This window comes from Quercus lobata, chromosome 6 (genome assembly GCF_001633185.2).
Source record: "Quercus lobata isolate SW786 chromosome 6, ValleyOak3.0 Primary Assembly, whole genome shotgun sequence".
Taxonomy (NCBI): Eukaryota; Viridiplantae; Streptophyta; class Magnoliopsida; order Fagales; family Fagaceae; genus Quercus; species Quercus lobata.
Genome location: NC_044909.1, coordinates 53,203,316 through 53,227,645, shown reverse-complemented (window position 1 = coordinate 53,227,645; position 24,330 = coordinate 53,203,316). Strand labels below are relative to the sequence as shown.

Sequence of the window (24,330 nt, the reverse complement as noted above, 5' to 3'; positions counted from 1 at the left end):
GTATTTTGTAATTTGTATTTTTGTGCTTGGATGCATAGTTTCATTGGCTATATATAGAGAGGTGAAGAGGAAGGTGATGACACGGTAGAAGCAAAGCAAGTGGCCTTCCTATGAATACACCTCAGCTCAGGCTTTACAAAGCATCATACATGCATAGCTAGATTCTAGATTGGTCCAAAGATAGTACACAACAACAAAAGGTTTCTCATCATTTTTATGGCTTCTGCTTCCTTCGTTCCATTGGCTCTCCAGAATTTTCCCTCCAAATCCTCCTCATCCATGATTTCTGGAGCCCAATTTTCTCAGTCTCCCAAAATTGATTGCAGGTTCCGTCTTTTTCTCTCTCTCTATCCTTCTTTACTATTTTTGCTTTTTATTCTCTACAATCTCTCCAGCTCTTTAACAACCATTTCATGTTTGATTTTTCATAGTTTTGATTTGAACATCTTTTTTTTTTGGCTGCTGGGGTTGCTTTTTGTTTTTAATATTATTTGAAGGTCACGTGGATTATTTTGTACTAATAAGATCTTCTGAAAAAAAAAAAGATAAGTAGGAGTATTATATTGTCTTCGGTGTCTTGGTGGAACATATATCTGATTCTTTAGAGCTGTTTCTCGTGATTTTGTGGCAATATTGAAGTCAAGGCTTAACCTTTACCATAAACAATTTAATAATATTCCTTGTAATTTGTAAATACCAGTGGAGTCAATACCGTACCGGCCGGTACAGCCGAAATTTTTCGTACCGGCACCTTGACCGGTACAGAAACCCGGCTATTTCATACCGCTTTTTGTACCGGAGCTTACCAGGTTGTACCGGCAAAACGGGGAAAAAAATCGGATACCGGCCGGAAAAAGAATACCGGACAATAAAAGAAAAACAAGAAAAATGGAAATTAAGTGATTAACGGTAAAAGAAAATACCATGTAAACCATAATACCGCCATTGCCAGCACTGTTCCGAAAGTGATCAGCCATTCTTCTTCTTCTTCTTCACGCCCATCCGCCTCTCTTAGTTTTTAAGTATTTATTTCTGAAGGCTTTTTAGTTGTTTGTTTTGTTGTGACTTTTAACAGTAAAAAACTAAAAGTAAAGGAGGTTTGCTTTTTGTTTGTAACTTGTGGCAGTGTGCATATTGCAATACAAAGTAAAGTATTTATCATTAAAAAAAAAAAAAAAAAGTATCAAACGGCATTTTAATAACTTTTAACAAGTGAAAAAAGTTTTTGTACTGTCAAACCACTGACTGTGATATTATTATTATTTTTTTTTGGGTCAACGGATGATATATCATGATATTATTATTATTAAAGAAGTAGGAACATCAACTTCCTATTATTATTAATTATTAATATTACCTAGTTGAAATTTTAACTAGAGATTAACATATTAAATGAGATAAAGATTTATAAATTTAAACTTTTTTAATAAATTATTTGAATTTTGGTTTTATATGTATTTATATAAAATATTAGTAAATTTGAAACAGTAATCGGTACCAAAATATCTTGTTCTTTTGGTTAAACAGTACGAAATTAACTCCCTCGGCAAAAACTAGTAAATAAGCCAATGAGACCACGTTGGTCTCTTCTCTTCAAGTACAATTTTATAAACGTTTAGCAAAAAAAAGGTACAATTTTATAGACTTGAGCTGATTCTTTATCTGTTGCAACTTGCAACCACAATAATGGTTACACGGTACCTACCATCAAGTTGTTTCCAGCGCCTTCTTTAAAAAAAAAAAAAAAAAAAGAAGAGGTTGTTTCCAGCGCATTCTTTATTTGTATGGATTATCCTGTAAAAAAAAAACATTATCATTAATTTGCTATATATATATGGAGTAGGAGTAATGGTTTTGGCTTTTTCCTAATTAAAGCTTTTATATCAATTAATTGTGGTCTACAGTAAGGATGCGCTGGAAACAACTTGATGGTTGGTACCTACCGTGTGACAATTAACAAGGTGCTGTACTATACTAGGCTTGTTTGTTTGAAGTTTCCTAAATTCTAAGCTGACTGCTGTTGAAGTTTTTTAACTACATCTCTAAAATTTGATTAGTAGCCAATCACAATAAATCTACTCACTTATATTAGGGTTGCCACAGCAAAGTTCATTTCCTAACGCTTTTAAAAATAAATAAAAACTAATCTAATATTAGACAGTGCTTCGATGCACCTTACTAATTATATTTATTTTTTGAAAGTACTAATTTTTTTTTTTTTGGTGAGATCTTCCAAATTAAATTCAAAAGCCTGAATTTTAGCAAAAAATAATAATGTACATCATTGCTTAATGTTATCACCTAAAAGAGTAAAAAGAAGTAGAAAAAGAAAGTAATTTGTCCTTTTATAGCGAAGAATATGGACCACTTTTCCTTTCTTCTTCTTTCTCTTTTTAGATTTTTATATATATTTTATTTTTATGAGAATCCCTTTTTACTTTTTAGTCCCCCCACTTCCACTCTAGTGCCTGCAGTTCCATTCTCTTTTTATTCAGAGATTCATAATTTTATTCCCATCTTCTTTATCTTAATGAAAGAAAGGCTAAATACACGGCCAATATTGATTCAATAATGGTTTATATGAGATATTATTTGCAACAGATAAAAAAAGTTATATTAATAAGAAGTCAAAATAAAAATTAGTATAAATTTGTCTATTCAATTGATTGATGTGACAATACCCAATGCTTGTCCATAAATGGGAAAAGTATCTGTAATCTTTATGGCGGGTATATACAACCTTTCACGCTCTGCTCAAACAAGATTTTCTCCCATTGGATAGTAATAGGTAGAAATAAGTAACAAGGTGCTGTACACTGTACTAGGCCTGTTTTATTTTGTTTGTTTGAAGTTTCCTAACCTGACAACGGTGTTGAAGTTTTTTAACTAATAAATTTCTAAAATTTTAGACTAAAGTTGTTAGTATTATTAGTAGCCAATAACAATAATATCTAATCACTGATTAGATTTAGGGATGCCACAGCAAATTCATTTCCTAACGCTTTTCAAATTAAAATAAAAACTAATCTAATATTAGACAGTACTGCTTGGACGCACCTTACTAATTATTTTTTTTTTTTTTTTTGCAATTACTAATTATTTATTTTTTGAAAGTACTAATTTTTTTTTTTTTTGGGTGAGGTCTACCAAATTAAAGAAAGTACGTGTCTTTTTATAGCAAAGAATATGGACCACTTTCCCTTTCTTCTTCTTTCTTTTTTTAAATTTATATATAAATATATATTTTTTTTATTTTTATGAGAATCCCTTTTTTTTTTTTGCCTTTAGTCCGCCCACTTCCATTCTAGGGCCTGCAGTTCCACTTTTCTTTTGTTTGGGAGAACTCTGATGCTATTTGATGGGTCCAATATGTCCTTATTTCTACTTGGGGTTATTTGCCACTATTCGCTGTCATCATTCCAATTAGCTGTCAGAAAATTACTACAATTATGAAACTCTGATGCTATTCATTGTTCCAAGTTCCATTCTCTTTTTTATTCTGAGATTCATATTTCAATTCCCATCTTCTTTATCTTTATAATAGGAGAAGGACTAAATACACAACAAAAATTGATTCAATACCTGTTAATATGTCATGTTACTAGTAATAGGTATTAATAATAGGTCTAAATAAAAATTTGCCTACTCAATTGATGTGACATTTCCTAATGTTTGTCCATAAATGGGGAAAGCACCTACATGCCGGGCATATACACCTTTTATGCTTAGCGCAAATAAGATTTTCTCCCAGTGGATAGTAAAAGGTAGAGGTAAGTATAGATTTGTCGATTTCACATCAATATGTACATGGCAAAGTGTATTCATATGGGGAGTTCCAACCACAGCAGACATTAGTGGACCCGTGTTGCCCAAACACTTTTATTTTCTGCACCATATTGGCTCAAAGCATACTTCAAATATACCCTAGTAAATTATAGTTGTATTTTACTCAAATAAGTCAAATTCAGAATGCTATACATATGTGCTAAGTTACAAGGTTTTTATTTTTATTTTTTTTTAATTTAAATATTCCAAACAATCGAGATCCAAACTACAAAGTTGAGTGATACAAGAAGTCGAATTAAAACATAAGTCTACAATAAGGTGGCCAAAGTGCTGTACTAATTGACTATATATTACTGCAGATTAACAATGGCATGTATATGTATACATACATGTATAATACACTTACATACACGTTACACGGTGGATGAATCCATTGATCACAAGATATGGCCACCATTAATATTATATATAGTAAAAATAAGAATGAGAATATAGGGGAGGAGGAGCATTGAGGCCGTACTCCTCCCAAGTCCCAAGTCGTGCCAAGTGGTGGTACCTTCATGGTTCTTTCCTCCTCCTCCCTGAGTTATGGACCGTTGTTCATTCACATGTATGTACTATAATGTAGCATATGCATGTTGCAACTTACCAAAACGGCCACGGTTTAGCTTTAATTTGGCGGGTTTCCTCGTTACTTTGTCTCTTGTAACTTTATGATTTTGTTTTGAATTCTGATTACCAAATAAACTTTATTCACTCTTTCATTGTCTCTCTTTTGGTGCTGTTTCGCAGGATTTTCCTTCTCTTCTATTAGAAACTAAGCTAAGCTAAAATAGTGACATACATCAAAGTCTTTCCAAATAGCTCAGACAAGTACCATCAAGCTGTGAACAAAAGAAGCTAATAGGAAAGAGAAGGAATCCAAGAACATCTTCTACTACCTCATTGCCAAGTTTACACAACTAAAGGAAAACCAAAGATGGGTTTTTGGACACTCTTTGAGGTGGCATCCATGCCAATCTTACAAATCCTCCTAATCAGTATATTGGGAGCATTCATGGCAACTGAATATCTAAATCTTCTACCTGCCGATGCTCGAAAATCCTTGAATAAGGTAATGCATGCAATCCATGCATATATACATAAACCTTTTTTTTTTATAATAATAATTATTATTATTGGTTAGTTACACAACCTCAGTTGTGTAGCTCATTGGTTATATATATATACAAAGATAAACTTGTGAGAACCTACTCGTAGTTATGGTTATATGAGTGCAATGGGAAGAGGGTCAAGATGATTATGCTTTTCTACATGCTATTTTCAATCTTAAGAGTTATGGAATTATGAGTGTTTTTTTTTTTTTTTATGTTGCTTTTGTAGATTGTCTTTATGGTGTTCACTCCCTCACTCATGTTTGCGAATCTGGCCAAGACTGTTACGCTCCAAGACATTATTTCATGGTAGGCATCTTGGTGCTTTTTCTCTTTGTATTTCTTTTTGCTCTATTAAATTAGACATCCTTTTTACATGGCTGTTAATCTTTCTACCCGTCACAAAATGAAATGCCTTAAGAGGAAGTAATATAGAAATAGCATTTAACTTTGATATCTTTTGTCAGTGGTAAAAATGAAGAACTGAGGAAAAAATCCACTTGGTCAGTTTTAAATGTTGAACTATTTTTTTTTTTTTTTTGGGAGGGTGGGGTGTGGGGGGTGGTGAATTACTTCTCTTTGAAGTGACTATGCAGAGAAAAAATTCAAAAGGGTGAATTCCAGAAATCTCATGAAATGCATATTGGAAAGTTACATCTTACAACTCGACATCAACAATTTATATCATCTTAATACACCATTGCAATATCAGTTCTGGCTTAATTTGCTTAAAGAACACAATGCCTGAAAGTGATTATTCAAATTCCAAACATATTAAGACAACATATGGTACATTGCTTTACACAATTTCTCAATGCTGTGGCAACTTCTTAGTTTTTCACTAACAAGAAGTTAGTTTCAAGAATTGAGGCTAGCGCTTGGTTAGAATTCCACAGATTGACATGACATGTTCAGTTAATTTGAGGCTCGAGCCTCTGCCCTCTAAACACATTTACATTAATTGAGAACCCTACTCAAGAAGCAAGTTTTTTGGTATAAGCCTACACAATTTAGTTGGACCATTGAATTTCTTAAATCTTGTCTCATCTATTTCAGGTGGTTTATGCCAGTAAACATCGGGCTTACCTTTTTATTTGGAGGAATTCTTGGATGGGTAGCTGTAAAAATATTGAGGCCTAAGCCTCATCTGGAAGGCCTTATCATTGCTACATGTTCATCAGGTATTTGGTCACTATTGACAGCTTTCAACTCTTCTCAGAATCCATTTATGTGAAATCAAGTCCTCATAATTAGCTTGTTGATTAGGAAACTTGGGAAACCTTCTCCTTATCATTGTCCCTGCAATCTGTAATGAGGACGGGAGTCCATTTGGTGAACGTAGTAATTGTAGCTCTGTTGGACTATCATATGCATCTTTCTCCATGGCGGTAATGCAACCTTACTATTCCTAATCTACAATCACCCATGCTTGAATCAACATGAATCCTTGCCTTTAGGTTCAATTTTCATGTGAAGAGATCTTTCCTGTTTGTATTGGCTATTGCAGCTGGGTGGTTTCTTCATCTGGACCTATACTTACCAGCTGATACGAACCTCATCCAATAAACTCAAAGCACTACAAGCAACTGAGAAGATCTCAAAGACACCTAATAATGATTTAAGTGCTGATGCGGAAACTCAACTTCTCAAGGGAGAAGATCAAGAACGTGTTGCTATAATTGTATCATCAATCAAGTCTATTGAAGACTCTGAGGACCAAGTAGTAAGTCCACATATATATCATATTATTTACAACAAATTCAGACTTATCTATGGCAAATGCAAAACAAATTTTCTGGTTTAGACACATGCTAACGCCTCTTCTTATTGGTTGTAGATTGTAGCCCAAGGATCAGCCAGTGGACTGGAAAAGGAAAATTTGTCATTCTGGACTAAACTAATTGGATTTCTTCACCAGATTCTTGAGGAGCTATTGGCACCTCCAACACTAGGAGCTGTGAGTTTTCTCAACATTTCACCTACATCTGCATACTTAACAAGGTTTTAGAAGTCCTAATTTATCATTTATGCAAAAGAGAAGTAACAAACTTAGTTTTTTCTCTCTCTAACCAGATTGTGGGACTCATCTTTGGGGCAATTACATGGCTGAGAAACCTAATAATTGGAAGTGCTGCCCCCCTGCGGGTGATCCAAGACTCCATTCAATTACTTGGGTATGTATCATTCATATATTTACTTTTGGCCTTAAAATATCAATCATTAGGCTTGCATATTTCAAATGGTTTAATTGAACAACTTTTCATTTATATCCAAACTTGAATCAACTAATGTTTGAATTTTCATTGTCAGAATTGGCATTCAAACTGCCAATAATATGTTTACTTTCTCAGATAAATACAGTTAATATAATTACATCACTACTAACTAATAGCAGAAGCTCTGTGTAGGGATGGGACAATTCCTTGTATCACTCTTATACTAGGAGGCAACCTCACTCAAGGTGAACAGAACTCCGATCAACCTGTTTAATATTTAAACCAACATCAAGAGGAAACAAAATCTTACTCCTTTTTTTAACCATATTGTAAATTATATAGGCCTACGCTCGTCTAGAATGAAGCCGTCAGTCATCATTGGAGTGCTTTTAGTTCGGTACGTTCTACTTCCTGCAATCGGTATTTGGGTTGTTAAAGCAGCTGCAACTCTTGGCTTCCTCCCCTCAGACCCTTTGTACCGCTTTGTGTTAATGATTCAGTTCACCCTGCCTCCTGCCATGAATATTGGTAAGCAACTCTCGCAATATGCAGTCTCTAATAACTTTACAGAATCTTCATATGCTATCATTTCTTTCTTCTTTTTTAAGCTAAATGTGCTATCATTTCTTTATCCACGTAGTAATGATTTTTTAACATTAAACTTGCTACAAAATTAAATTAAATAATTTTGCAGGAACCATGACCCAACTGTTTGATGTGGCTCAAGAAGAGTGTTCAATTCTATTTCTATGGACATACTTGGTTGCGGCACTTGCACTCACAGTTTGGTCAACAATCTACATGTGGATTTTGTCTTGAGTGTGCCTTCAACTCAGGTTGAACATCTCTGAAAACATCAAACTATAATGAGAGAGACTCACTATATGGAGTAAAAACTAGAAGCCATTACAAAATATTCCATTAATTACATACATTACAATTTTATGTTGTTTTTTTTCTCACTTATGAAGTCAGCTGTTGATGTAAGTTATTGTCATTTGAAATTTTTTTGGTAGATTTTAGTTATAAACTGAGAACTGTATGTATTTCATGTACTCGCGTGTAATAAGGTAGTGCACAACAGATCTAGAGGACAGAGCCTGGATGTAGGCCGTCTGTATGAAATATTCTATGTTACATTGTTTTGCTTGGATTGAAAGTTTGCCTATAGCAGTTGTTAAAATTGAAATATTCCTACATCTTTTAATTGAATATAAGTATAAATATATATATATATATATATATAGAGAGAGAGAGAGAGACACACCCACTCATACATATATAATTGAATTTAACTCTTTCACGTCCATTTTATACTATTTTTAAAACTAACTTTATTGTCAGTCATTTTTTTCCCAAAATAAGGAACAAATGATTGCATTCATCGTAAGTTCCTGAACATTGCTCTCTCCAACCCTCCATAATACCTTTTTTTTTTTTTTTAATTCAATAATTGGGATAAGAGAAATTTGATCTCAGAACATTTTCATTAAAATACCAAAAGATACTGGTTAAAGTACAAGACTCTTGGCTAACAAAAATAATTAATGACAAGTAAATTCCTAAAATCAAAGATGAAGCATAGCATTTATAATTGCTACGCTCTTGCTGAGCCATATTCATGTAGTATTTCAATCCATGCAACGCACTTCGGTCCATTCCGGTTCACTTCAATCAATTCAGGCTACTTTGCCCATACGGTCTGTTTCGGTGCATTTGATCCATTTCGGTCTATTTAGTCCACTTCAGTCCATTTTGATTTATCCAATCCATTTCGGTCCATTTAGATCATTCTCGGTCCAATTTGGTCCATTTTGGCCTATTCAATCCATTTGATCCATTTTAGTCCACTTTGGTCCATTTTCTTTGATTGTTAGATTTAATCCTATTTTATTATAAATATAGCTTATAATAATATACTTTTATTCTATTCTATTATATAATATATAATATGACTTGAATAATTTGATGTTTATAACTATACATTTTTGTGGGGCCCGGCCCAAAATAATGGGCTAGTCTAACTACAGACCCATCCGAGAAGCATCCTGTCCGAGGAGAAGTCACAGATAAAGCATTATTCAAACCCAACTGTGGTAAAAGAAACCTGTCCGAGGAGTAACTCCTCCTCGGACATTACAAAGTCCAGACGAAGAACTTGCCCGAACCATTACAGTTCATCCTCCCAGCATATAAAAAGAATAAAATCCAAAATATCTCATGGAAAGCTGCCACCACCACATTAAATGTGCCACAACCACCCTCTTGGCCGCATTAATGAGGAAACGACCCCTGAACAGTACTACATTGGCCACTGCAACTCACAAGGGAGTGATCAGGGTGTCTGATGGGACAGGTGCTCAAGTAGATGCTTAGATGATCAACAAATGTAAGGTTCAGATAAGAAGGAGAGAGCTATATAATGTAGTGGAGTCCCTCAAAGAAAGGGGACAGAAAAACTGTATTCGGAACTAAAGAAATAGAATCTTCAGTTAGATATCCATCCTTGTGTTTTTGCTTCTGGAACAATATTGTACATGCATCAGACCGAATAAGCTCACTGAGGCTAAGTTCTTTGACCCATCCTCTACTAATATATATTGTGGATTGCGCCTTGAGCCAAGGCCTGATCAGTAAGGTTTGGGCCAGGAAAATCGTGCAACTACAATTTTATTTTTTGAATATTTTTCTCATCATCTTTTATTTAATGAATTTATTATTCTCTTTCAAAAAAGGTGATTACTCTCTCTCTCTCTCTCTCTCTCTCTCTCTCTCTCTACTTTAGGTTGATAAAAATTTATGTTTAATATCTCTACTTTAGGTTGATACATTTTAGTGTTGTGTTTTTTGAGTTTTCCATCCTAAGTCCTCTCTCTCTCTCTCTCTCTCTCTCTCTCTCTCTCTCTCTCTCTCTCTCTCTCTCTCTCTCTCTCTCTCTCTACTTTAGGTTGATAAAAATTTATGTTTAATATCTCGACTTTAGATTGATACATTTTAGTGTTGTGTTTTTTGAGTTTTCCACCCCAAGTCATCTCTCTCTCTCTCTCTCTCTCTCTCTTATAACTTTGGTTTGATTTTTGTTTGAGTTAATCCCTAGTTTGGAAATGAGTTTGAGTTTATATCAAAACACAATCTACATAGCTAAATATTTAAATGTGTCTATTATTTGAGTAACATCAATTGTAATTATGTGATAAATTTTGATTAGCATGATAATTTCCATAAGTAAATGAGAAATTTGAAACTTAAAAATTTTAGTTGTATAAAAAAAACTAGTAAAATATAATGCATAAAAACAGTAGTTAGAAGAATATGGACCACCTCAAAAAAAGATAATATCAATCAAAAACACCAAAAATAATAAAATTATATATTAAAAAAAGTTACTTTCAGAAATTATTTAATTTTTAGGGAGAACAAATTATCAAATATAAGATTTAGATAATAAATTATACATTATACTACATCACAAAATAATTATATATTCTCATGCAGTACATGAATTTGCGACTAGTTGTATGTAACTTCACAATTCTACACTCCATTTCCAACAATTATTGCACAAAACTCAAGGTGGGATGTCCCACATACACTAAGCAAGTGTATCATATTCTCATAATTTTTTGAATTCCTTGAACATATGAAATGTGATCTTTAGAATATTTGCTTTTCTGCGTCTTTTAGTAAATATTCTTTCTTTAAAAAAAAATCATTTTAAACCCTATAATTTAAGGGTATAGTAAATTAAACTATATAATTATAAAAGGAACAAATTAAATCTTGAGATTTTATAGAGTAACAAATTAAACCCGGAGATTTCAAAGAATAACCAACAAAACCTCAATCCATTTAGTTAGAACGACATTACATTTATAATTTAATAAATTCTGAAATTATACCACACAAGATTCAAAAAATCAATATAAACTAAATCAAGCTATATTACAGTATTTGTGCATTCCTATCCCTACAGTACTCCACCCTTAATTCAAACCAAACATTACAGCTCCATAAAACATTGCTATTGAAATACAATGTAAAATGTCATTTGACTCATCTAAGTAAGGGTGAGCTGGAGTTTTGGCCGGTTGGGCTGTGGCTCCACAACCTCCATGTGGATTCTTACCGTCTGCAGAACACTATAAGAGAGGCTACCATCCATCTTTTTAATCTTCTGCTGTTGCTCATCTACAAACCATTCCCCACCACCCTTCTCGCTTCTTGTTGTCAAGTACACGGGGCCTTCTATACCATACCTGAAAAAGAAGCGGAACAAGGGGAAACAAAATGTGAAACCCAGTTTATCCTCCACATGCATATTATTAACCTCCATAAGATTATATCTCGGCAACTCTTTCACAGAGCTAATAGAATGGCCATATTAACTGCTTTTCCTCAGAAGATACATCATCTATAAGATTAATGGATTGACTGTCAAGATTACAAGAGAGAATTCAGGGATTACTAGAAAGATGTAATTTTGGAGATATTAACTAGTCACGTTACACCAAAATGCCTTTTGCCTTTACATTTTTCATGTTTTCTTTTTAACTCTCTCTCTTTTACTTTCAGGGAGAGGTGGAGCATGGACGTGCAAAAGCAACAGAATCAAGCAAGAATGTACATAAAAGGTAAATGCTAACAGAGAGAGAATCCAGCAAGCAGTTAGAAAACATACTTTGGCACAAAAACAATAAAGCCATTGGATCTTATCTTCACTACTCTGGCCTCTGTGTCTGTGGGCCTACATCAACAAAGACAGATTACATTTCCATGTGTGCTTTTGTAAGTGGAGAGAGAGAGAAAGAGAGAGAGAGAGAGCCCTTGGTATGTACCGTTTTCTGAAGTAGATGAGAGTATGCAGCTCTACTGAGGCCCTGCTCGCCATCTGGGCATTTCTATGTCGATAATTTAAATCTGAAGACATTTACAAGCAGCAGTGTTATTAAAACTCAACACGTGCATTGGGCCCATTTAAACACTATGGGTGTGTTTGGATAGAACTTATTTTGCTGAAACTGAAAACTGAAAACTGAAAACACTGTAGCAAAATAATTTTTAAATGTGTGAATAGTGCTGTGGGACCCATTTTTAATGAAAAAATTGATAAAAAATGAAATTTGTGGGTCCGTATGCACTGTTCACTACAGAAAGTCAACATTTGCGGTTACTGTTCATTGAACAGTAACCGCAATACTCCAAAACGCGTGAAAACAAAAAAAAAAAAAGAAAAAAAAAAGGAACAAAACGCAGCTTGGAAACGCAAACTTGGAATCCAAACACACACTATATAGGAGGCTTTCTAAATCTAACCACAACATTGGGAAAGCTAGAGATAAAATTAATTGAGCTGACCTCAAAAAGACTTGATAAGTTCAATATAAGGAAACGAAACATCTTTAAATTTTGAAATATGAGACATGGTATTTAGAATAACCAAATTAACATTTGTTACCACAGCTCATAAGAACAGGAAGTGGTAGTACATGCATTTTATGTTCCTTCAAGCAAAAAATTGACTTTCAACAATTAATGCATAAATATATGCAAACTAGCTGCAAATAAATTATTCTTCGGTCATGCATAATTATACAGCATCCAGCAGCACAACTAATATAAAGAATGTAGCATGTTATGGTAGGGAAGAGTATTCCATACTGTCAGCGATACTAGTTAGATGGGGTCTGTCTTGGAATATTGATGGAAGCTTGTATATCCCTAAAGATGCAGAAAGCAGACGGTGTACAATGACGTCTGCAAGAAAAGTAAGTTCCATACTCAATTTACAATATAAGATTCACCAACTGAGCACCACATGATAAATCTGACACTAACCTGCATATCTCCTAATAGGGGAAGTGAAATGAGTATAAAGAGGTGCTGCAAGCCCATAGTGATGATATTCTGGAGGACTGAGATCCCCACTACAGAAATAAACTGCCTAAATTTGTAATGCAGGGCATAAGAATAGATATTAGGAACATCTCTTAAAGACATAATTCTGAATTCACTCAAATATTCAGGGGAAGTTACCTGTGTCATGCATCTAGTTGCCAATATCCTGATCAGCTTATTAAAGTATGGATCATCACCCTGGCAAATAAGTAACGGAAAATTTTATTTAAAAAAAAGAAACCAAGTACACTGAGGGTGAGAAACAATCAAACTCTCAAATTTCAATGTTCAAACAAATCAAAAATAAAAAAATAAGGAGAAGAATGAAAAGCAACACTCCAATCTAATAAAGTACGAAAGAAGAAGGCTTTAATGTCAAGGATAGACCGTTCACATCCCTGGCAAACATATAGTTTGTTTTTTTACCTCAACAAATGTGGAGAGAGAGAGAGAGAGAGAGAGATTTGATTATTTCTCTTAAAACATAGTTAGAAACCTGACATGCCAATGCATTTGTATATAGTGAGTGTATAACTGATGTATGTTTAGCAAATCCACAAGGTTTCAAATGGAAAAAATCCAGAGCCAGACAACGTTCATAACTTAAATAAGCCAAATACAAAGACTAACCACAGCATGATCAAGTGACTCAGCCAATGCTTTTGATGACGAGACATCCAAGTTGAGGCCAACAGCAGCAGCTGTCCGCAGCAAAGGTTCAAGCATCTCCCTGGTTGGACTAGGATGGCGCCTGCAAACAGAATCAATGCTTATAAGGAAACATAGGTTGGCACAGTTTAATAACAGCAATGACATTATCCTGCCACAACCACTGAAATTGGTCCCCATCTACTAGTAGCATTTAGATAAAAAAAATCTACAGGTTTAGCAAAGATGAATACATCCAATATTCTTCCAACAAATTTTAAAATGAAGGGCATGTGCTACACCCACCATTATTAAGCATTTGAATCCTTCCTAAACTAAACACAATATCAATGTCCAGTAACCTACTAAAAATATAAATCAGTAAACAGGTTGCCATCAGTTCCTGGCCAAAACTTTTTAAATCATATTAGGCAACTTGCAAGCTTTTTCTCTATGGTAGATGAGTAATATCTTAGTGATATTCATGAGAAGACATCATGGATTAGTTGTTATTCTGTAAATTTACAGTACAAACTAAACATTAAATTCTGAATGTATCTTCTAGTCAAATGATAGACCATAACCCACATTGACAAGGTTAATAGTGAAAAGGAAAAAAGAAAGTGGGGAGGGGGGCTGCAATTTACCTTAATAGTGAACACAAAGAAAAGTGTTTAAGGATTTTGTCTGCAACTGCAACATTGGCAGCAAGCATAAACTCCTCCACCATTTGGTTTGCTTCCCGAATCTGGTACATACCTGCAGAAACAACTCAACTCTATGTCTTAAGGATATCAATATTCCCAAAAAATTCAAAACAGACACCAATCAAGAAAACCATAAATCTCAGTGAACCATTAATCCACATACAGTGTATCATTAAGATTAGTGGTGAGAAAATAGAAAAAATTAAACTCCATGATTCTAAAGCATCATTGGGCCATTGATAAATACTAAATAGTACATACTTTATGGATCCAGATCGTTTATTTAGAAATTGATCAAGAAAATGGGACAGGTGTCTCATTTTCATCACAAGTAAACCGATTTGCTAAATTTGGATCTATTGAAAAAGAAAACTTGACACTCAAAACAACATACCAATATCTAGAGGGTCATGAGTTTCAGTGTCAATTTGAAATTTGACTTCAGCAGAGGCTAGAGTTAAGGCTCCTCTCTCAATACGCCTAGACCTCATTTTCTGCCAGCAAGTCAAAAGCACTCATTTCAGAGAAATCAGACAGAAAATGTAAATCAGAGCGTTCTTACTATTATCTCATGAACAAATGACCGATTTAGTCTCCAAAGTAGGTGTGTACCTTTGCCAAAACATTCATATTTCTCAAATCTGTTGTTAATGGATCCATCAATCGACTGCAAATAACATGAAGCAATCAAACAGTTTCAATATAAAATTGAAAGACTTTTAAATAATAATAAAATTTACAAACGGAATTAAGATTGCATTATATTCATCACAAAAATAGAACAGATGATATGTTCTGGATCTTGCCCCTGCAGTTTTTGGATTAGCAGCAATCAACATAAGATAATAAAAACAATGAATTTCATACTACCAACAGGAAAAGGAGAAAAGAAGATACAGGTTAAAAGAATGGATTGGGCCCACCACAATTTGTGGTTTGTTATTTTAAACAATTTAAGAGATAAATTAAAGACAAGGGATTGAATGTGAGAAATACCAATTTGTCAACAGGCAGGAAAATCAATGAGGTTATGGTCATCAACATGAAAAATAGATGATGAGGGAACAAGTTGTTCCACAGGGAAATCAGAACAATGGGCAATTTAATCCAATGGTTATAAAGCCTCTCATGGGAGAATTAGGAAATTTTGTGCAGGTGCAAGTAGCTTCTTATAGAAAAAAATTCACCACCATTATAATTGAAGAAGAAATATATATAGTATCATACATTTTGCTAAAGAACCAGTCCAAAAAATTAAGTTAATCTACAGCAGTCAACCAAAATTGAATAAAGTCGCACCTGTCATCCATCCTCGCCTGAGCTTCAATGTAAGACAATGCTGCGCAAGATTTTATCACACTTTTCGTATATCTTGTAGAAATAATATCCGCTTCAGGTGTCATTTCCTGAAATTTAAACAAATGATTTGTGTAAGACCAAAAACAAACAGATAACTTGGACATGGTCATCCCGATCAGCAACTCTGAGTGTGTGCATGCACATTTGCATAGAATTATATGCTTGGGTATGACTACTAATGAATGTGTCTATGCATGTCTGCAACATTGGTTTCATACCGATGATATCTATGGAAGCAAAAAAGCAAAGTTCAACATCAGAAAGAATAAATCATGTGCATTAATAATACCTCTCTAGAAAGTATTAATACATGTAAGTATGTAGGAATGTGTATATATATACATGCAAGGAAAGAACAGTATCTCTCTAAAGAAATAAGTTTCTATCCTCGAGAAGTTATGTATTAATATTAACAAATGTGTATCCACAATATAGACACTTGAAAAACTGCATAGGTCTGTCATGGCATGTTGGTAAGTTGTGAATGAAATTGCTAATTGTATTAAAAGAGTGGCTAAAGAAGTACTTAGAGAATCTAAGAGATGTGGGTGACCAGCTTAGGAGACTTGGTGATGGAATGATAGGATTCGAATTGAAGAAATTTGCTTAAAGATAAGGGAGGGCCTTTTTTTTTTTTATAAATAATGAATTTTATTAAGATCAAAAGAAAAGAGTCACCCAAGTATACAAGGCATATACAACTGGGTACAAACAACAAATTACGAATATTTATCAAATCGCTGACCGAGGATAGAGAAAAACTATGTATTATCCAATCTAACAAAGTTTTTTTTTTTTTTTAAATTTGAGATCCGGCAAAGATCTCTCAGAATCCTCAAAGCTCCAGCTATTCCTCTCCCTCTAGAGGCACATCAGACAATGGGAGGCAGCCATCCAAATAGAAACATTTTAATGTTGACCAAATCTCCCTTGCCAACAAGCTAGTAAACCAACAACAGTCTTCAGCAGCAAAGGCACTCGTATCCGCTTTTGGCATGATAGGTAGATTGGGGATGATACTCTAAAAGATCTCTATCGTGAGCTCTATGTGTGTTCAACAGTTAGGGATGCTTGTATCTCTGAGGTTCTGTGGATTCCAGAAGGGGGTACTGTTAGAGTATGGGATTTAAGGTTTTATAGAGCCTTTGAAGATTGGGAGCTAGCTGCATCTTATTCCCTATTCCAGCTTATCCAAACTCGTATTCCTCGAGGTGATAGGAATGATACTCTTTGTTGGCGGTTAAAAGGTGATCGTAAGTTTGACATCCGGTCTTATTACCATGCTATTCGAGGTGCCTCGAATTCTTTGTTTCCTTGGAAGGGTGTTTGGAAACCAAAGATTCCTAGGCGAGTGGCATTCTTTTTGTGTAGTGCTGCACATGGTTGGATCCTCACTTTAGATAATCTAATGCTTAAGGGTCACCCGTTGGCTGCTTGGTGTTGTATGTATTGTTGTGATGGGGAGTCGGTAGACCACCTTCTTCTTCATTGTCTTGTTACTCATTCCCTTTAGACTTTTAAGCTTCAGGCTTTTGGTATTCATTGGGTTATACTAGGATCAGTGGCGGACTTGTTATCTTGTTGGCATCAGTGGCCTGGGAAACATAATTCTGACATTTGGAATTGGGTTCCAAGGTGCTTAATGTGGATTGTGTGGATGGAACGAAATCATCATTCCTTTGAGGGTAATGAGAAGACGTTGGATGAGTTAAAGGTTTTATGCTAACGTAGTTTTTTGGAGTGGTCTCATTGTTGGGGTTTTACTGATTGTTCTTCTCTCTCTGAGTTTATGTCTTCCCTTAGCTTAGTTTCCTGATTTCTCGTTTTGCTGTGCTGTTTGTTCTTTTTTTTCTTGTTGTTCATCATCATGAACAACTTGTACTTTTCCTTTTTTTTTTTTTTCCTCATTAATAATAGTTTTATGATTACCTATCAAAAAAAAAAAAAAACCCCAAACAAGCCAAACACCATTGACTACAACTTAGAAGCCATGGGGCAATGTAGTAAAAGATGGTCAACTGTTTCCCCATTTCGTTTGGCAAAGTAGCAAAAGATAAGGGTGGACCTATTAATGAAAACATGAAAGAGAGCCGGTTGAAATGATTTGGTCATGTGTTGAGGAGAGCTGTTAATAAACCACGGAGGAAGTGGGGGTTGACTCAAGTCAGGATGCATGAGTAGATTCACATCGAGGAAACGAGAAAATGTGGACGAAGTCTTAAAATAATATTAGTAGATATAGTAAAAAAAGATATGTTAATTAAAAAAGTGACAGCGGGTAGGATTTTAGATATGATAGAATTGCCAAAAAAAATACATGTAACCAACCCTGATTAACCTATTATAGATCCATGATCAATCCTAAGTTTTGGGACTAAGACTTGGTTGTTGTAGCAAATTGCATATCTACAAAAATTTTGCTCATTCTAACTTTCACTTATTAAAGAAATGATTATTTCTTCAAAATAAAAACAAAATCAGAAATGCCATATGTCTTATCATGATCAAATAATGAAGTATCACATACCCAAATAACAGAAAAGGCTAGTCTTTCCACGTCAGACCGAAGAGAACATATGTCTGCAATATAACAATTAAAATTAATGAGCTTTAACACCCCAAAGAAATTAACCATAAGACCATGCAATACTTTATATAGAAAAATGTATTCAACAGATACAAGGATGAAGAGGAAAAGGAAAATGGTTTACCTTCTGTTAGAGGTTTTGGAAGCATGTCAATTCGTCGCTCAACAAGGTAGACAGATGTGCCCCTTTGTGAAGCCTCATCATCAAGTGGGGAGCCAGGGTGCACAAAATTGGTTACATCAGCAATATCTAATTGAATGTCATTAAAGATGAACATTGTTGCCTCCTATTTACGCCTTTTTTTTTTAACAAATACAATAGAATTTGAAACCTATGGCATATATTCAATAGTAGTTACTCTTTACCATCAGTCCAAAACACTAATGGGTTTATTTTTGGCAGACGCGATATTTGAACCCAAGTCTCTTATTCGACAACAAAAAGACTTTACATCAAAACAGTGAAGATTCACAAGAAACTCCAGATGGAGAAAAATAATAATAAAATGTCAATAGGGCCTCAAATTATAAATTTGAAGGATTATAAACTTTTTCTCAAAGCTAAAATATCTAAATAAACTATACCATGTGCCAAATCCTATATCATCCAAAGGTGATGGATCAATACTTAGTACTGACAACTAACTATCGAAATCCAAAGCTTTTGAATTTCCCTTCTGCAACCCAATAATTTATACATTAAAACATATAATATGTAAATTTTCCTTTGAATGCACAGTCAACCTTAAAATGAAGTTAATTCATTTACATTGAAATTTTCAGCAGGTAATAGGATACGAACTCCAACTTCAAAATTTCCACTTGGAAGAGCTGTACAGTGTAGTGCATCGTCAATATCTTTGCATCCTGCACAAACGAGATGGATGCAGTATGTTATTCTAATAACTAACTAAATATCTGTCCAACATCAAGAGACATCATAAGAAACAAATCAATAGTATATAAAAAGAAGAAGAAGATAATGATGATGATGACAACAATGACAATAAAAAAAATAGAAACCAAAAATGGGTCACATACCTGGGGGATCCACACTAAAGACACGCAAATCTCTCAAATCCTGCCTAATAGGATTTGCCAAATCTTCAGAAGATACTGACCATGGCAATGGTGGCAAGCATGCTAGAACTTGAGAAGAAAACGGTCTCGAGTTTATATCATTCTCTATCAAGACCACCTGCAGCATATACAAAGCTCATTGACGTTTTCTTCATGTAAATTTATCAGTTAATAGGAATATCAACTGAGAATCTAGGTTGTTTGTCATCTCTCCCTCTCCCTCTCTCTCTTACATACCTCACTTTCAGTATCTCTATCACCTATTTCTCCTATGGTCCGTACATAGTGTCCAGAAGGATATCGAGAAAGACGATCCCAAGAATCAACTGCCACAATAATTCTCTTGTCGAGAAGATTCTCAAGCTGCCGGGTATGGATTCGAATCTTAGGAATTCTGCGATCTTTGGAGACAAATAAGGCATGGGCTGTACCACCACTACCTGCAGGCATAGGCATTGGCTCCAAAGATCCACAATAACTGCACAAGATTTAAGATTATTGCAGACATTTGAACCCATAGCCAGAAAAAAATGAGCAAGACAACTGAGAGCCTGACACTAGCCAGAGCATTAAACAAGATAAACAAATATAAATATTTAGCAAACTAAAATAAATAAAAGTAAATTGTGACCTACAAGAGTAACACTTTATAAGTTGATACACAAGAGGTTCACATGCACAAAGCCACAAATATGACAGAGATATATTAGGTATAAGCGTCATCTGCACAAGGCTTAATTAGAGTTCACTATTGAATTTCTTTATATGAATGTCAGACAAGCATGTTACAAGATAATATAAGGACAAATATTAATTCACAACTGTCACTATATCATTTAGATGCTGATGGTACAATACCATGCATTGAAGGATGGAAAATAAAATAGTTACAACAAACATACATTTAGAGAACACATAATAAGAACAGGTTACGAATTCCACAATTAATCAATATATATATATAAAAGAGATGCCCACTATATTATTCAACAAAAAACCAGAATCTTATAAAAAAAATTTATTAAAAAAATCTATATACAGCAAGCCAATCCTGGTCTACCATGAACTTTACCAAATAAGACACTGAAACAACTTACGAATGCCAGTTCCGCTTTATAATACCAACAACACAGCCGGACGGACGAGATGAGACAGCATTTGTGTCTCCAGCAGAACCTTGCACTAGATTGGTAGTTCTAGGAGCATCATCAGCGCTACTTGGAACCAGATGAACATCTTCTTCTTCATCCTCTGCAGGTAGTGAAAAAACTATTTAAGACTGTGTGTGTGTGTGTGAGAGAGAGAGAGGGAGAGAGTCAAGTTTACTCTCAACCAAAAGTATAGTTTAAACAAGCAAGAGAGAGAAAATCTAGTTCAGTTTCAAGTTTCAACCAGAACTTTTTCTTTCTTTCTTTCTTTTTTAAAGGCACGCTATGCAGGCAACCTCTTTTGTCCTCTTGCAAATACAGGTTCCCATGGTAGGACAGCCGAACTGTCACACTAGATCTTTGGTGGACCATTGGTCAACACTTCCTGGGGCTTTGACTCCAATATCCTATATAGGCTCTTAAATTCCTTTGTAATAGTTTTATCCCACTTGACCTTTTGATGTAGCTATACTTTATCTGTTCTTATTCTCTCTTTCTAAAAGAGATTTACTTTGTGACCTCTCTATTCTTAGTGTTTCTTATTTCCCACAATCCCATCCCAAAATAAAAAGGGAGTTATAAACTTTCAAGCCAACCCCAGTGTCACATATTCAAACCCCAACCCAGACATGCTGCTGTATAATTGTTAAGCACATGTTTTTCCGTTGTGTACCTGCATGGTTCTTTCATGCTAATAATTGTTAAGCACGTGTTAAATTTATTATTGCTACATGAAATTGCCAAACCAGGTTCTCTCAATAAGCAATACAAATAAAAATTGCATTAAGTGAATGATTTGTATTGCATATTGAGCTAACTCATGCGTGCACGATTAGAATCAACTAATGAGCTAAAAATTTATTGCAATATGAATTCCTTCTTCAGCAAATAAACAACAGCTGAACCCAGTAACAGTGTCAGGAACTCACATCTAAGGAACTTTCTTCTGATGGAGGAGTGAAGAAGAGTGGATATAGAGATAGACATTAAGAAGAAAGATCCATCAAATATCCTTCACATTTAAGCAACTTTTTTTAAAAAAAAAAATCACAATTATACATCTAACGCACAACAATAATAATATGTTTAAACAGGTGTCCACCTTCTAAGAGGCCCAAAAGGCATGAGAACCAACATACCTTCATCTGCTATGGATAGAGACTTCTCCTCATGCCACTGGTCTTGGGGCAGAAGTTCTACTGCCACTATATCACCATCAAAAGCCCTATTCATGTTTGTACGCCCATATATAATTATTTCATCACCGATACTCTCACTCCCAACATAAGCTTCAAATGGATTATAACGGTTAACACGAAGCTTTCCTTGATGGTAAATTCCACGATGCAAACCAGAAGTAATCTCAGACATGGGCTTGTGCTGAAAAGAGAACAGAGATCAAGAAATTTATGAAAACCATATTTTTGTTTCATGTAACTTATAACTAACCAAACCCAAAAGCTATGAAGATAGACAAACTCAATAACAAACCTCTGTATAAATGACTTTCCTCTTTGACGGTCTCAAATCTTCAACTTCTTCCATTTCGACATCTTCTGATGAAGGTTGCACTACCAGGTCAAGCAAATCAGGTCGATCCAATGATTTCACGTATGACTCAACTGAAAACAATACAACAATTCACAAGTAAGCTTTGTACACAAAGTTATTCTAATAAATAATCATGAGGATGAGGATAAGGATGTTGATAAGCCATATCTAAATCATGCAGATATCAGACCCAGTGATTGGATGCCAGAACTACAGCAAAGGATATCTTACTTGTCTCTGCAGAAATGCCCTCTGCAATAGCTTTCCTTTTATTCTCCTTATCATTAGTTATAAGTAAAACGCGAGCTGCACCACCAAGATGACTCTGATACCACTGAGCAGCCACCCGTATTGCTGAATTGAGACTTATAGATGTCAAAACTTGGAAATTTGAAAATGCAATCCATGAGATAAGCCAAAAATCATAGCTACCAAGCAATGATTATCACACACTTGAAACACGTGCATGAATAAAATTTAGGATTTAATTATTGTTGGAGAGGAAGGAGAGAAGGTGGGGTGAAAGAAAAGTATTTGAAATTAGCAGTCATTTACAAGAGGGACAAGAGGGGAGCGCAAGGGGAAGGAACTACTGGTTAGAAAAGTTTATGCACTTCATACCAATTACCAAATTATTGTAATAAGGTTTACGTACTAGTTTTTTCCTATGAACTAAAATTTTAAGCATCAACTGACTTCCATGGAATGGGAAAGGATAATTTTGTTGTTGAAAACCTCATGAGAGTCTTCTTTCATGAAGGCTAGAGATGAAGAGCAACATAATGGTAGAATGTGTACAAACGCAGCAGAGCATATGACAAATTGACAACAAAGAGCAAACAAACCTCTATCATTTCGATCATTTTTACTTTCTTTAGCCATTTCCTTGACAAAAGTATCCCTGCAAGGAAAGAAAAAGCAAAAAAATATCAAGAAATGTATAAAACCCCCATCAGTAATGACAACAGTATAGCCAACTAAGATAAGCACACATATTAGTAACAATGCATAATACAGTAAGTCAAACAAAATTCCACGACAGTGAAGGTGACAGGTTGTGATTGGTGTACAATAAAAGCAGTGTTAGTGTAAAATTGATCAAGTAGTGAAATCGTTTGTGTTTCTTGTAGCATTGCTGGCATGAATATAGGCAATATGGTTTTAATTAGACATAGAGTAGCAGAAACACGCAATTAAAGAGAAAGCAATAGAATACATACTTATGGTGTTCATTAGCAAAGACGAAAAATCTCCTTAAGGAATTGCTGCAGAGAGCTCTAACTCTATTGTAGACACCCATGTTCTTGTTCTTAACCTCGTCCAGCACCACCGATAGCATGACCACATCGTCAATCGCCGGGTTCTCAAGCAAATCAATCTGCAATTAAGCGTTGCGTTGCGCTGAGATTGATTGAACAAAAGAGATAGAGAGAGAGAGAGGGAAAGTGAAAACAAATAAAAGACCTGGTTGAGAACGACATTGGTGTCGAGAACGAGAATGGTGGAAGCAGAAGGACTCAAGCGAGCAGCTGAGGAATCGCAGAGTTTGCAAATAGGAGCTCCACAGTATATATCGTCTCTCAGATAGTGCTCTCTTACTTGCTGCGCCAAACAAACAAACAATTATGGTTCAAGGAAAATGGAAAGAGAGAGAGAGAGAAAAAGAGAGAGAAACCTTGTTAACTTTGCCGCCTCTGGTTTTCTTGACGAAGGTCTTGCTGTGCAACATGTTTCTGTGTCGTATTGAGTTCCAAGAGTTTCTTGATTTCTCCAAATCTCAATCCTATGTTTGCTGCTGCCTTTGTTTTGTTGCCCCGTTGTAATTACTTCTTCTTGTCTGCGCACTGCTCTCTTTGCTTTTGCTACTCGGGGACGGGGAGTCGGGATTTCCTTTTTCACACACTATCCCTAGCCCACCCCGTACTTGTCTATTCTTTATTTCTTTTTCTCTCACTCCTGTCAAAAACAAATTCCCACCGTTTTAAATTTATAGTTAAGGGAAATCTTAACAAGTAAGGTGCAGTGCTTATTAAGATTTTCCTGGGTCTCACTTATAAAAATAAAAAAATAAAATTGTCAAAAAAATACTAAAAAAGATTTTAAAAAACTAACAAAAAATTATTGTTAACAAGTATCTTATGGTGTCCGTTAACACAACCCTTACAATAATAAGAAAAAAGAATTTGAGTTGAAAACATA

General features: G+C 34.8%; 2 protein-coding genes across 3 annotated transcripts; one reads left to right on the top strand and one right to left on the bottom strand.

The window, feature by feature from the left end:
* Positions 1-8,339, top strand: LOC115995061 (protein PIN-LIKES 7-like). Of its 2 annotated transcripts, XM_031119478.1 has the most exons (12): positions 65-326; positions 1,905-1,961; positions 4,579-4,900; positions 5,170-5,249; positions 5,997-6,121; positions 6,207-6,328; positions 6,448-6,663; positions 6,778-6,897; positions 7,014-7,114; positions 7,349-7,401; positions 7,499-7,684; positions 7,851-8,339. In XM_031119478.1, the coding sequence occupies exons 3-12, from the start codon at positions 4,766-4,768 to the stop codon at positions 7,973-7,975; spliced, it is 1,263 nt and encodes a 420-aa protein (XP_030975338.1). In that variant the 5' UTR covers positions 65-326; positions 1,905-1,961; positions 4,579-4,765; the 3' UTR covers positions 7,976-8,339. The 2 variants fall into 2 exon arrangements, with proteins under 2 accessions (XP_030975337.1, XP_030975338.1); XM_031119477.1 differs by lacking the exon at positions 1,905-1,961 and having other exon boundaries at positions 1-326.
* A 2,643-nt stretch (positions 8,340-10,982) lies between these two features.
* On the bottom strand, positions 10,983-24,106 carry LOC115994569 (exosome complex exonuclease RRP44 homolog A). Its single transcript, XM_031118774.1, has 24 exons — positions 23,807-24,106; positions 23,596-23,733; positions 23,352-23,509; positions 22,977-23,032; positions 22,363-22,485; positions 22,072-22,202; positions 21,720-21,960; positions 20,530-20,683; positions 19,670-19,910; positions 19,394-19,550; positions 19,151-19,219; positions 18,477-18,602; positions 18,293-18,345; positions 15,706-15,812; positions 15,019-15,073; positions 14,801-14,900; positions 14,347-14,458; positions 13,682-13,802; positions 13,190-13,249; positions 12,992-13,097; positions 12,815-12,910; positions 11,992-12,073; positions 11,835-11,900; positions 10,983-11,412 (listed from the first exon to the last, which is right to left on the bottom strand). Exons 1-24 carry the CDS (start codon positions 23,858-23,860, stop codon positions 11,214-11,216), a joined length of 2,805 nt encoding a protein of 934 aa, XP_030974634.1. The 5' UTR covers positions 23,861-24,106; the 3' UTR covers positions 10,983-11,213.
* Positions 24,107-24,330: the final 224 nt, after the last annotated feature.